General features: G+C 37.7%; 1 protein-coding gene across 1 annotated transcript; it reads right to left on the bottom strand.

Moving 5' to 3' along the window:
- Window positions 1–398: 398 nt before the first annotated feature.
- Window positions 399–12,300, bottom strand: LOC131308387 (lysine-specific demethylase JMJ13-like). The gene is made up of 11 exons (XM_058335303.1): window positions 11,848–12,300; window positions 6,722–7,100; window positions 5,858–6,014; window positions 5,557–5,776; window positions 4,240–4,293; window positions 4,080–4,159; window positions 3,702–3,979; window positions 3,118–3,507; window positions 2,617–3,029; window positions 2,235–2,480; window positions 399–1,189 (listed from the first exon to the last, which is right to left on the bottom strand). Exons 1-11 carry the CDS (start codon window positions 11,848–11,850, stop codon window positions 857–859), a joined length of 2,553 nt encoding a protein of 850 aa, XP_058191286.1. The 5' UTR covers window positions 11,851–12,300; the 3' UTR covers window positions 399–856.
- Between the last annotated feature and the right edge of the window lie 1,244 nt (window positions 12,301–13,544).

Raw genomic sequence — 13,544 nt, 5'->3', positions numbered from 1 at the left:
GGATATTTCTTCCTCTTTTCATTTTCACGATTCAAATACAGAAATAAAGGGATGGAACTGTCAAACAAATCCGATTGTACAGATTCAACGGCTCAATTCCATCCTCAAGAAAGAGAACCCTAGGGATTGCTTCGTTAAACCTGCTATTACTGTACTACACCAGGACCTAGTTGCAAAAAATCTAGTCATCCCATTCGCCTGTCGTTCTGTACCCAAAATTTCAAGCAATTGATGAACCAATTCGATTACCTGTCTATTCACCAAACTGTATACAGCCCAAAGCGAACATGATCCTTGCATTTCAGCAATTTAAACATACTCCAAACCAACGAAAGCGCAATGGAAAAACATATGCAATATAGCTCAGATACCGTAGCAGAAAACAATGGATAAGTAACTGTACAAAAGAAAGAAACCAAAATAAGAATTTCTGCATTTATTCAAGTAGTCCAAGGCACAAATGACCCAATGCTACAAAAGAATGACGAACCCTAGCAAAGGGAGGCAGCAGACTAAGAAAAAAAATAAAGAGGACAACAGGAATAACCCACTTTCCTCACAAAAACTATTTTGGTTGTTAGAACAAAAAACAAATTTACACCAGAGGTCACTTACCCAAAAGCTACTACTTTCTGCTAGCTTTAAGGTTCTCCTGCCAAAAGACAAAAATATCCTGGCCCAAGAACCCCCAAGAATCATCATCCTGCGAATCTACCCCAATTTGAGGCCTGCACAAAGAATAATAATTTCTTTTGGTCATCTAAATAATGGTTAATTTTCTGCAGCTGCTCCCCGTATCAATGTTCAGTTTTCTCCTTTTGTTAGAACCCCATTAGAGGAAAGAACGTTAGCGGAATCAGGACCTAGAAGATGGACCTCGAACTTTAAGTCTATTTGGCCCACTCTCTTTAGAGGGCTGTTCTCTCATCGTCCTTCCTAAATTAATGTCAAATTCATCATGTTTGTGGTGTTCTCTGAATTTACTCACTGCTTCCTCATGTACACTTCTCTTAAACTTGATTGAGATCGGAATAGTGGTTCGTCTTGCGACCGCGTCTTTCAAAGCACCATCCTTACAATGACTCGTGCTGGAAGAGACAACCTGGTTTAAATCACCAGAAATCGAATACTCTGCTGGTACTAATTGACTTCTTCCCTTCGGTTGGAGTTTCTTTAGTCGCTTAAGCCCCTGAAGAAACAAGCACGTCAAATTACCAGAACTCAGTACCGAAGCAAAACACTACATGGACTATCTGGACAGGAGGTAATATTGTTGAAGTATATGGAGGAGAATAGGATCGCATAAGCAAGAAATAGTAGATCCACATGCCGGCCGACATGCGGATAACAAAATGTTCCCCACGTGGTAAGTAAACTGTTTCCAAATGGTACCCTCATGTGTTGATGCAAATTGGTTTTTGTACCACAATTCACTATAACAATGGTGGCCCAAACATAGCTTGGGATGGTGGTTCATTGCTCTATGAAACATTTTAGCACAGCTGTGAAGATGGAGTACCTTATTATACAAGAGAGAAAATAGTACACAGAAATTATTGAAATGCATCATTACCTGACCAAAGCTGATATTTTGATAGTTGTTTTTTGGAGTGAACTCAGTCAGACAAATAATACAAACTTCTTACAGTTGTTTTTGCATATGTTGAGAATTTACAGTTCTAAATTGTTTCCTCATTTTACAAGTACTATTTTTTGGGTCGTTAAAATAAATCCTTTCTACATAGTGATGGTAAGTATGTCCTTGTGACAGAGGTAGATGTAACTTCAGAAGATTTCTCAAAGCTAGTAAGGTAACAAGCTTAACATAGGCTTTAGAAGTTAAACTCGTTAATTGGTTCCCCTCAAAACTTCTAAGACCTCTACGTTGGATAGGTTGAAGGCCAACCCCAAGCCATGAAACCACTTTGCCTAGAGGCCAATGTAAAATAAGCATCTCAGCAAAAGCATGGTAGCCTACAACCAGCTTGGTGCATTTCAGAAATAACTAGGTCAATGCACACTCATGCTCCCAATATTTTGGATATAGAAACAGACAGCCATGTCAGGGAACTACGGTTGACAAAAAATGAAACTATATGGAGAAATACAATATGGAGTAGCTCCAACGCTTGAGAATTCATAGTTAACATGTAACAGATAAAATATAAACTATGCAGAGGCAAACTGCAACACCAAAGAATAACATGCTAAAGATGAGGAAATATAACAGCCACCTGATGTTGAATATTAGGAGAGATGGCATGACACATATTTCTTTGTCCAGGTTTGAAAGAAGAACGACGTTTAACCCTGAATATCTCTGAATCAGACTCATCGCTGTCCTGACGAATACCTTGTTGTGTACCCAAACATGCATCACTCAACGAAGATTGTGAAAATTCATAGAGATCATGAGGCGTGTCTTTACGAGACTTTTTGGTTACAAGATCCCCTAAACTAAAATTAGAATGACCCTGTACCTGCGGGAATAAATGGATGAGATATATTTGAGCATAACTCAAGATTTTCGAATAGCCATGCCATGAAGGATAGCTGTCAGCATACAACATGCTGACAAACATAAGACTACGTATGGATAAAGGAGCCAAAACTTACATTGATCAAAATGGAATCGCTTTCAACTGACTCCAAAAAAGAACAAAGTGTTGATGCAGCAGAAGCAAGAGAAGCATCTGATGCTTCAGTTCCAATATTTTCATCACCATTGCTCACAAAAGGCTCTCTGTGAGAATTATACTCTAGGTGTTGGATCAGATCCTGAGTTTTGGCAGTTTCTTGGTTTAGATTTAAGTTTATCTTGCAATAAGGAGTGTATCCATCCTGTTCAGACGTTGGCAAATTATTTAATAGAAGAAAGAAATCATCGCCATTTGCATATTGTTGTTCAGCCTTGCACAACATATCATCTTCCTGCTCAAACTTCTTGGCTGCATCTTCCATATCATAAATGTCTTCTCTTAAACACAGAGTACGGTTGTGTCCACAAGGAAAGTCGAGTGACTTAATCTCTGCATTTTAACACCATTCTATGTATTCAGTATTAAAACAAATGGCCACAATTTCGAAAATAAATCAAAATTGGAAAGGTCAACATACCATGCCGAAAACATACGGGATGCAAGTGACAGTTGCAATTAAGGTATGCTACATAGCAGTCACGTTTGCATAAGCTGCAGAGAATAGTTCCATGGGAAATAGGAGAAACGCCACTGTATGCCCTTGCTTTCATTAGACACCACCGAGCGCAGTGCTGAAACAGCATCAAATTAACAAAAGAATTCTTGACACTGCGGTGACAGATCAACTCAGCAGATGAATAATCAGAAAGTTGCAAACTAGTATGAAGCAGCATTGCTTCTTTGCAAAGGAGTTCCTCATGAGGAAGGAGAGGCATCCGATTAAGAAGTGCATAACGTCGGCTTGCAATTGAACCCAAAGGGAACCAATCACCGATGGCAAAGTTTACAGCTTCACCACAGTTAAAACCTGAAATGTTGTGAAAATAAGCAGTATAGTAAATTTCAACAAAAAAAATAAAGGAGAAAAATGTGAAGAGGAAAAAAGAAGGTAGGAAGGAAAGGAGGTAGAAGAAAAGTAAAAATACTGAATACAGAACAAGAACGAAAGACTTTTTTTTTTTTTTTGATCCGCAAGAACGAAAGACTTAATCAATGTCATACCATGACTAAATCCTGCATGATATGCTCTAGGGAAAGTTATTATAAACTCCCCAGGCTTTTGCACAGCTTTGTAGACTGGGACACCATGCTCTAGCAAAACATTTGGAGGAAATAAAGTTGTTTTCCCCAAAAGCACATCAAACGCCCCATCCTCTCCATCAGTTGATAGTATATCATGAGTATAAACATGCTCCCGAACAACTTTTTCAAAATCTAAAGCTGCATGACCAGGAATGCCATACCAAGTTTTTGCCTCCCCGCAGTGATGATAGTTTATACTGCAAGTATGAACCATATAAAAGTAAACATATAGTTCAGTAGTTCACTATCAGCATGAAAAAAAGTCTTTGGAGAAGAACCGTTTATTTAAGTGTATACCTATACAAGTAATGATCCTCCACATGCCATGCAAACATACTAAATAGCATCCCAATATAAAGCATGGGTTCAGTAACTCCCTGAAAAGTGAGCACAACACTCCTGAGAAACAGAAGCAAACATGTAGATAAGGAAGAAAATCAAGGGAACAGTGTCTCACCGGAATTGTATTTTCTAGAAGGCGCAATGTAGACTTGGGCAGGCGAGAGAGTTTCTGAAACATGATAGTATAAAGTATACAACACATGAGAACAAGTCAACATAAATGGTAAACACATAGGAATGAATCACATTTAAAAAATATAGTAATGCAGGCAAGAGAAAATATAACATCTAAAGAGAGGAGGAAGGAGGGCAAAGAGAAAATATACAGTAAATGAAGACAAAAGAAGGGAATAACAAATTTTTTTACAGGAAAACATGGAAGGAAAATCATAAAGAATATACTGCGAAGCCAAAAACAAAAAAATGAAGAAGTAAATGACTGCCATATTGAAGACCCTTTTTGGTTTGTCCCAAAATGATGGCCATCTTGAAAAGTAAAGCACTTAAATCATACTCCCTCTGTCCCACTTTGTTGTGTCTGTTTCCTATTTTGGGCGTCTCAAAAAATTGTCTATATCTCTTAATCTATAATATTTTATATATTTAATATGGATCTTGTTTGATAGAACTCAATTAATTCTTTTAAACAAAATTTTGAAATCATAAAAAATATTATAGATTGTGAGATATAGACAATTTTTTTTGAGGTGCCAAAAAGGAAACATGCACAACAAAGTGTGACGGAGGGATTATGATTTTACAATAGTATCCTTTTAAAATGAGTATGAAAGCATCGAATATCAAAGGGTAAATGCAAAATTCTGAAACATTATTACCTATTAGTTGGTTGGGAGCACCATAAAATTCATCTGCAATAAGAGTTGGATGTTTATGCCTAGTTATTGTAATTTGTAAGGCCAAAGTAGAAGGTTGAAGGGCCATGTTTGATACTAATAAACAACCTCAAAGGAACAAGCAACACTGAGATAAACAAAAAATACCCAATATATGTTGGAAAAGCACGGTGAAAGTGAAAGCATTTTAAGTAGTGAACATGACAAAACACAATATGAAGAAAAGCCATAGTACACAGAAGATTTCTTCAATCGAAAAAATGCAAACATAGCGAAAGGGGTCATGTTTGTTAACAAAATTTCTGTAAAAGCAGGGAAGAAACCATGGACACAATAGAAACTGAGACAACGCAAAAAGAGGTAGAAGCGTAGATAGTATAGAAAAGCTTAGCCTGGTTATGGAAACAAAAAAAAAAATGCAAAAGGCATACTCCCACTTCAGTTGAAGTGTAGAGAAGGATGACGAGCTAATTAAACAAGTCAACTACCATGAAGTTTCCTTTAAGCTCAGTAAAAAAACCATCTCTAGGGAGACAAAAACAATAAAATAACAAAATAAAAGATCAATGGTTCAACACCTTCAGATTCCATTTGCTTTTTCCGAGCTGATCATTGGGAGAAGATGAAAACGCACTACCATCAACATCACAAGCATACTCAACACTTTCTGTTGTTCCACGAGCTATTTCGTGCCAAAATTCTTTTTCCAAGTATGAGGCAGGAAGACTTCCAGCGCTACTGTATCTACGAGCAAAAATCTTGTTCGCCATTTTCTCAAATTCACGAAAAGTGTAATTTCTGAAATGCCACAAAAATCATAATCAAAACTTGAATACATCCAGTGAAAGTTTCATATAACCACTTAGTGTCAGAACTCACCTTCCACTCATGAAAAAAGTGACCTTGTCATCAGTATCCCACTCAGCAAGACGGAGGGGTTGCACTCGAGTTGTGAACTTAAAACCTGCTTTCTCCTTCATCAACACCATACCAGCAGGAACACAAGGACTGAATGGAGAAACAATCTTGCATATGCCTGTCAACCACAAAAATTGATTGGATAAGACATAGCGATTATCTACATCCATGGCGTTGCATTTTATGCTATGGGTTAGCCCTGCAGGCCGCATGTCTAACTGTGTGCATTAGATTTGCGATGTTCAACTTAAATTTTTGTTCTATCACAACAATGCATGCAAAATTACACTATCACTGTGATGCGTGTGAAATAAATCACCATTACTACAATCCATACAAGCCCACAAGTAGTGACTGCTTAGGAATGTGCCCACACAAGCCTTATGCCTTGTGACTTTTAGGCATGTTGACTACAAAATGCACGTGCTGTATGATTTTATGAGAAGATATATACAAGTACGCACAGAATAGATATATACACATATATGGGGGCCACAGTTGTCATAGTTGGTTGGGTACCAAATCACTGAACCCATAACCCAACCGGATCCTTCATTGTAGCAGAACCTCAGGCCGGGATGGTTCAGTTTGTAGGCCATACAGCTCAAGTGTTTTTGTGCAGCTTGACCCAAGCTCTGCAAAGACAACAAAAACTTTCTGGATAACGGAGGCTATTGTTGTTTTGCAACCTTTTTATTCTCTGGATCTTCAGACAATACAACACTCTTATAACGCAACCACACAAAAGTGCATCAAGGGTCCAATCAAGTAAATATTAACAAAGAATAGTACTCAGAGTCGGCGTAACCTCAAAAGAGACCTTACCATATCTTGAAGCCTCTGGTGCTACCTTTTGCAGATAAACCAAAGGGTCCTCAAACTCCTCTTTACTGGGACAGTAAACAGGACACATGGGGATTTTTTCAGTCCATTCAAGATCGTGCAAGTCAAACTTAGCAACCTTGCGTTTTGAACGAGTTTCCTTCTCAGTTGAAGCAACACCAAATCCTGAAATTATCTCTGCATTACCATGTAATCTTGTACCACATGAAGCTGAAGCTCTTAAAGCATCTCCTCCACTTCTAGCCATCATGTTAGCGACATCTGGAGTACTAGTCAAAGTTTCGGTCTTGATACGCTGAAGCCTTTTACGCTTCAAAAATTCTAATTTATCCTTTCGGGACATACAAACCCTTCCTTCCACCTGACACAAATGACATGCATAGAATTAACATCTGATAAGTGGATGTAAAAAACATATACCAGTATAATATCTGGTTCAACATGCTTCTTTTAACACCTGCCAAATGACAGATTAACCTAACCGAGTATATCCAAAGAAGAAAATGAAGTAACTTGAGATTGGTTTCGCATACTAACCAGAAGCAGGTACCACATGCATATAATAACATAGCGACAATAAAGCTATTAATATAGTCGTTGGATGTGGGGAATAACAGGATCGGGGAATATAATAACACGATCACTGTAGTTTTACTGGAAAAAATCTTAAGAGAAATCCCCACCAGTCTTCCAACTGGTGAACAAATATAAATGGCAATAACTGTAAATCACTAGGGCATAATATTCAGAAGTCTGGTTTTGCAAAAGTCAACCATATAATACCCTTGCTCAAACCAATGTTTTGTTTCTAAGAGGAAAACTGATTGTCCCACATCTTTATAACAAAACTTTATTATTGTATTCTTCTTTTCTCGTTACATCAGAATACATCTTTCTTCACGACATCATTGCCATCACATCTGGACTCTTTTGTTCATGTTATTCCCTGGCAGCAGCAACTGGAAATCGAGACCTATTGTTGTCAACAAAGTTTTGGCAAGAAGTGTGGGTCAAAAGTGGCAAGAAGAATGCTGAATGCATCAGAGTAGTCAAAACTTTCCATTTAACTAAGACAGCTCTACTTACCCCAAGGACTTGATATATTATGCTAACATAAACAGAAAATGACATGAATACATCATTGGGGACTGAAAAAGTCCCTCAGAATTTCCTTAAAACCACCCTCACGTTCAACCACTCTCTAGTTCTCCGGATCTAAAATACATAGAATAATGAACACTATTCCTCAACATTTCAACTGCCCGCGTTGCAGCATTGCTTTATCCTTAGTATAATGCAATATCAAAGACAAGGAAAAAGTCAGTACGTAGCAGCAAAAACTTGAAGAACCACATGAATCTTGAACTGCAATCAAAATGTAAAGCATAAGATGCATCACCGATTCTATTCCAAAGTAGATTTCCAATACATTTCGCACAAGTTATAAATTATAAAAGTGAATCGTGAATCATAAGATCCTGACAACTATACTCACCATTCACAACATAACCTCGACAGTTCATAGCAGGCTTTCAATTCTTACAAGAGAGAATCCATCTTATTATTTTGTATGGTTTATAATGCAAGCATCCCAAGTAACTTTGAGACCGTTAAGTCTTTAAAGCTCGGGAGTTAGCAATCTCCAAAGTTACCCAATATTAGTTTCATAGACTGTTTCAAAATTTGGTCGAAAGAGGAAATTCACTGGCATTGCGAAAGAAAAGGATAACTTCAAAGAGTTGAGCAAGAATTTAAAGAAATATCACAAGTGAGAGAAAATTAGTACAGCAAACCTGCTCATGTATCTTATAGTCTGTCAGTCCTCCATGGTCCCGAGAGAATGTCTCCCCTGGGCAACCTGAACAAGGGAGGCATTCTCTTGGTATATCAGGGCTCGCATGCCCTCCTGACTCTAGTGGAGGTCCCACAGGGGGTCATGTCCCGCCGCGGGCGCCACGTTAGCTCCTCGCATGGCACAGGTCTCATTTCACTTTTACTGTTATGACACGTGTCGCAACCCCTGGGTGCCAGTTGTCACGTGATGAGGGTACCATGTGTCAGGTTTGGATTGGGGGATCAACTGGTCAACAAAGTCAATCCTTCTTGGACTCTGACCTTCCTCACACTTTATATTTACATAGGTTAACTATTATATCGTACTTATTCCCAACATTAACAGATGTCAGGATTCAAAATACATCTTGGTTTTACAATTCCAAACATAGTGAACGAATATACTGCATACGATCAATTCTCAATCCTCATCATAGTAAAATAAAACTTTCTAAAACTCTTAACATATTCATGAATGATCCTTTCACCAAATTTATTATAAATGTTGTAGCTGAACAATTAAACTTTGTATAACCAGAGAGCGGGACACTGAAAGGAACGACTACACTGAAAGGATGAACCGGGTAAAAGAGAAAATATATGATTTAATGAGAAAAGATGATTAGCTTTATTTAATCTGAAAGAATAGACGATATGTAATCAATCGTGTTATCCTAGCTTTGATGTCTGGTGGTCAAGCTTTCAAGTCTTGTTATCCACACTATCCCTTCCACTTAAGACCTTTGTATGTCTATGGTCGTTCACCTACACGCCTACGTGAGATGAGTCGCAAGCAAGTGATAGCCTTAGCTTGATATTCATTGTTGAGGACCCATTTTCTTACTCCTTAAGTTTGGGACACTTGGTAACTTATCACTCTCAGGTCATGGAATAAGGAGAAAGGGAAAAAAACACTAAACCCATGAATATTTCTTTGACCCAAATAATAGGACAAAAAGGTAAAAGTCCCATGAAGTCTTCTCGTTTCCTTAGAATTTCCAACCAAATCAAGGTGTATTTGATTGTCTTTTATAACATCTTTGAAGGTCGGATGGGATTTAGTGCACTCCTTACGAGTAATGAATTTCACCTCCTACCAATCAAATGATGGGTTCTCGATCCCCTCCCATTTCAAAACTCCTTTCCTTCCTCACAATCTTCCCACCATTTGAAGCATGCTGAGGCACTGACTGAACTATACTCTATTAAATATTCACCAGTTAACTAGGAATTCCCAATCCACCTAATCAAATTTTAACAATAGCAGGTAAGAGGTGAGTCAGGTGACAAAGAAATGACACTTTCAAAAAAATCTCCACATTTCTATAAGAAAATCAACCACACATTGCCATGTCAGAAACCATCATATGCAAAAAGAAACGTCATACGAATGAGTATTACATTATAATACACGACCGCTTAGAATCATAGTTGATTCTTGAGAGAAGAAAGACTTCATTAGCAGTTCAATTCATAGTTGCCAATGTGGGAACGGGACTATGTAAAGCACTCCAACTACAATTTGGTAAAAAGAGAACGGATACTTATACAACAGTTTAAGGACATTAAAAAGAGCAAAATAAAGTATCAGAATATAAAGAGCAACATCAGTATTTTTTTTTTTTGCTCAGCAATATCAGTATTACACAGTATTCGTGGGTAATCATAATAATTCAACAGCACAGGAGCACAAAAAATGGAAAGAAAGCCTTTTAGGGAGTTTTAACAATCTTTTACATCAATTTTTGACAAGTTTGTTCAATTGTGCTGGAGTTTTTTAAAAATCTTACAAACCACTTTGCTGAAAATTCCCTTAAATTTAATAAGTAGCTATGCGTCAAAAACTTTTGCTCCAGTATAAAAAACATATGGGTCCTACTCACACGCTTACCGTACAAGAAGATAAAAAAAAAAAAACCATATAATCCATATAAGACCAACAATGATTTACGAGACATAATGTTGGCCTATTAAGAAACAATAGGTGAGCAAGGTGAATGTAGCGGAAATGAGAATGTTGAGGTGGATGGGTGATAAGACAAGACGAGACATGATTAGAAATGAAACGGTGCGTGAGATGGTAGGTGTAGCACCTATAGAGGAGAAGCTGAGGGAAACTAGGCGAAGGTGGTTTGGGCATGTCTACCGTAGACCAGTTAAGAGAGCGGATAGGATAGCTTTTGGTAGCAATGTTATGGGGAGGGATAGACCTAAATTGACATTAGATGCTGTTGTGCGCAAAGATATGAGTATAATGGGTTTGTGTGAACAAGTGGCTCTTGATAGAGCTCAATGGAAGAAAATGATTCATATAGCCGATTCCAAATAATTGGGACATAAGGCTCGGTTTGATTTGGTTTGGTATAAATCATTATTCAAAGCTGCCAATTCATCTTATTTTGATCGATTTCTGTATTTGAGGAAGGTAAAACGAGGTTCTTACAAGCAACGAAAACCAAATTAATTTACAAAGAAAAAAATACAACGTGGTAAAAGTGATGATCAATGCCCTGGTGAAGTGTTTTGACCATTTGGATATCTGTCACATCCACCCCGCAAACCATGTACCAATTAGGCGATCATAGTTAAGCGAAGACCATCCATTATCAAAACCACAAATTTATTCCCTAAACTAAAAAGTAAAAACCTTGTAAAATACTAGTACATAATAACCAAGTACAATCAGGTTTTAACATAACAAAAGAAAACTGTTTCATCACTTGCAAGTCCTGCAATAACAAGCAAAACAAAATGCCAACTACGCGTCCGATGCGTGGGACCCATGTGCATTCGGACACTTATCTGAGTCCGAAGGAAAATTAAGGAAAATTGACAACGAGAACAAATCACAAGGGATTGGTAAGGCTTGGTCTCATGTTCCATATCAACTCCTTTGGGCGGTCCATGTCTATTGGGTTGGGACCCCGCAAGTGAAATTAATGTGCACATAAGCTGGCCTGAGTCATTAAAAAAAAAAAAAACAATTCCAAAACTATGACAAGGAAAATTGACAAAAAAAACTTATACGAAAAATCCCGCAACTATATGTCTTTTTCCTAAATTCGATACCTAAAAATAGCTTTAAAATAATTAATTAATAAATTATTGTCAATGTAATTGCAGACATTTTTCGGAACCAAAAACTGTGAAATCAGATCAAAGAACCATATAACAGATTGCAAATCAAAACAACAAACATACATATACCCGTACATATATATACACATAAATCATTTAATTTATACAATGCATCAACTACCGGCTGAATGACTTACCATCGCATTCCGAAGCCGTTCCACGGAGGCCTCCGTCTTCTACTATAACTTAGCCGAACAAAGAAACAAACTACGTCGAAAGTAAAGCCCTAGGCGACAATCTCGGCCACGAACGATCTCGAAAAGTCCCTTACGCCAACCACATTCTCGCGAGCGACCGGGAACAGAGTCAAACTCGGAGATCGGGCCGATTCCAACAACCGAGTCACCACCTCCACGCGCTACAAAGTACAGCGCGGGAGAGAGAATGGTGAAGGTTAGACAGGCGAGATTTGAAGGGTTGGTCGCCGGCGAACGAGCGGTTTACCGACGAAGAGGAGAAGTTTTCCGGCGGAAGGAAGTTAGGAATCCGTAGAGAGAGAGCGAGAGAGAGAGGGAGGGAGGGGAACAGTAAAGGAAATTAAACAAGTAGTAGTAGTAGGAGGCAGGAGCAGTGCTTTGGGAAACCGAAAAAGAGGAGAGAGAGGATAAATTTATAGTAGTTTTTAAAAGCAACTCACATCGCGATTATTTTTCCAATTTAATAATACTAATAATTTTTTTTAATTGGAATTAGTAGAATTTAATATGGAAAAGCGAGCGAAGTGTGAGCTGTGAAGGAAAGTGGTGGTGGTTAGGTTTGTTCAACTAGGACAAAGGTGTTCTTTTTTCATTCCGGAAGTACCCTCGTCTGAGATGTTAATTAAATACTAGGAGTAGTACTACTCGTTGTACTTAACCCTCCGTTATTTCTAACCTTTTTTTCTAAAACTTTTTTTTCGATAATTTTTATTTTTCATAATTTTTTGTTTAGTTTTTTCTCGTAATGTTTGGAGTTAGGCCTCGTTCCTGAACGCCAAATAAGTACTTATTTTTTAAGAAAGTAATTTCAAGCTCAAAAATGATGAACTTATTAAAATCTAAAAATATTCAATATGAATCTTATTTGAAATACGATGTAAAAAAAATTAAAAAATTATTTTTCATTTAAATTATTTTTGAATTTAAAAATGTTAAATAAGTACTTATTTTTTAAAAATGTGTTCTGGAACGGGTTCTTAATTATTCGTCTCATAACCAAAAAAGTATAATAATATGGACTAATGTCAGAAAAAAATTGACATAAAATGATACTTTAAACAAAAACGACAGCTATTTTGTATTTTATGGGAAAAAAATTTGCTTTCAATCATAAATTTTTACTTTTTCAACTCTTTTCATCGATACGGTGGGTTACTCCAATTTAACTAGAATTTTAAAAAACGAATAAAACACATCAAACGAAGAAGGAAAAAAAAATAGTTAAAGATGTAATGGTGCTTCAGGAGTTGGTTTAGTGGGTAATTCGGGTAAAAGTAAGGTTGTCTTGGTCAATTGGTTGGACGGCGATGCCGAAGACGAGGTCGAGGTTTCTGTTTGGGTCAGAATTTAGGAAAGCGGCAAGAAAAAGGGCGGGAGTGATCACGTGCATAAATGAACAGTTGAGCGGTTTGTGGGTCTCGCGAATCGGGCCGTTGATCGGTTTTGTACTTTTTCTGTTTGGACGGTCAGCGGGAATCGAACGCGGCTCAGATTGGGTAATGTAGACCGCAAAGTGCATTAATTGCGAGGATCTGACCCTAAACTCCCGTCATTTTTGCCGAAAAGTCAAAAGACCGTTCTGGCCCTTGTTTTGGTTGCCGGGTTTGGATACGGGTCGGTAGCTCGCCGTCCCGGAC

This window comes from Rhododendron vialii, chromosome 11a (genome assembly GCF_030253575.1).
Source record: "Rhododendron vialii isolate Sample 1 chromosome 11a, ASM3025357v1".
NCBI classification, from domain to species: Eukaryota; Viridiplantae; Streptophyta; class Magnoliopsida; order Ericales; family Ericaceae; genus Rhododendron; species Rhododendron vialii.
This window is presented reverse-complemented; position numbering and strand designations above follow the sequence as displayed.

Bases quoted from the DNA above. Each gene is read 5' to 3' on its own strand.
- LOC131308387 (XM_058335303.1), bottom strand. The intron at 4,294-5,556 runs GTGTTGAACCAT...ATCATGTTTCAG, and splicing joins AAAGCAAATGGAATCTGAAG to AAACTCTCTCGCCTGCCCAA. The intron at 1,190-2,234 runs GTGGCTGTTATA...TTGTTTCTTCAG, and splicing joins CTCCTAATATTCAACATCAG to GGGCTTAAGCGACTAAAGAA.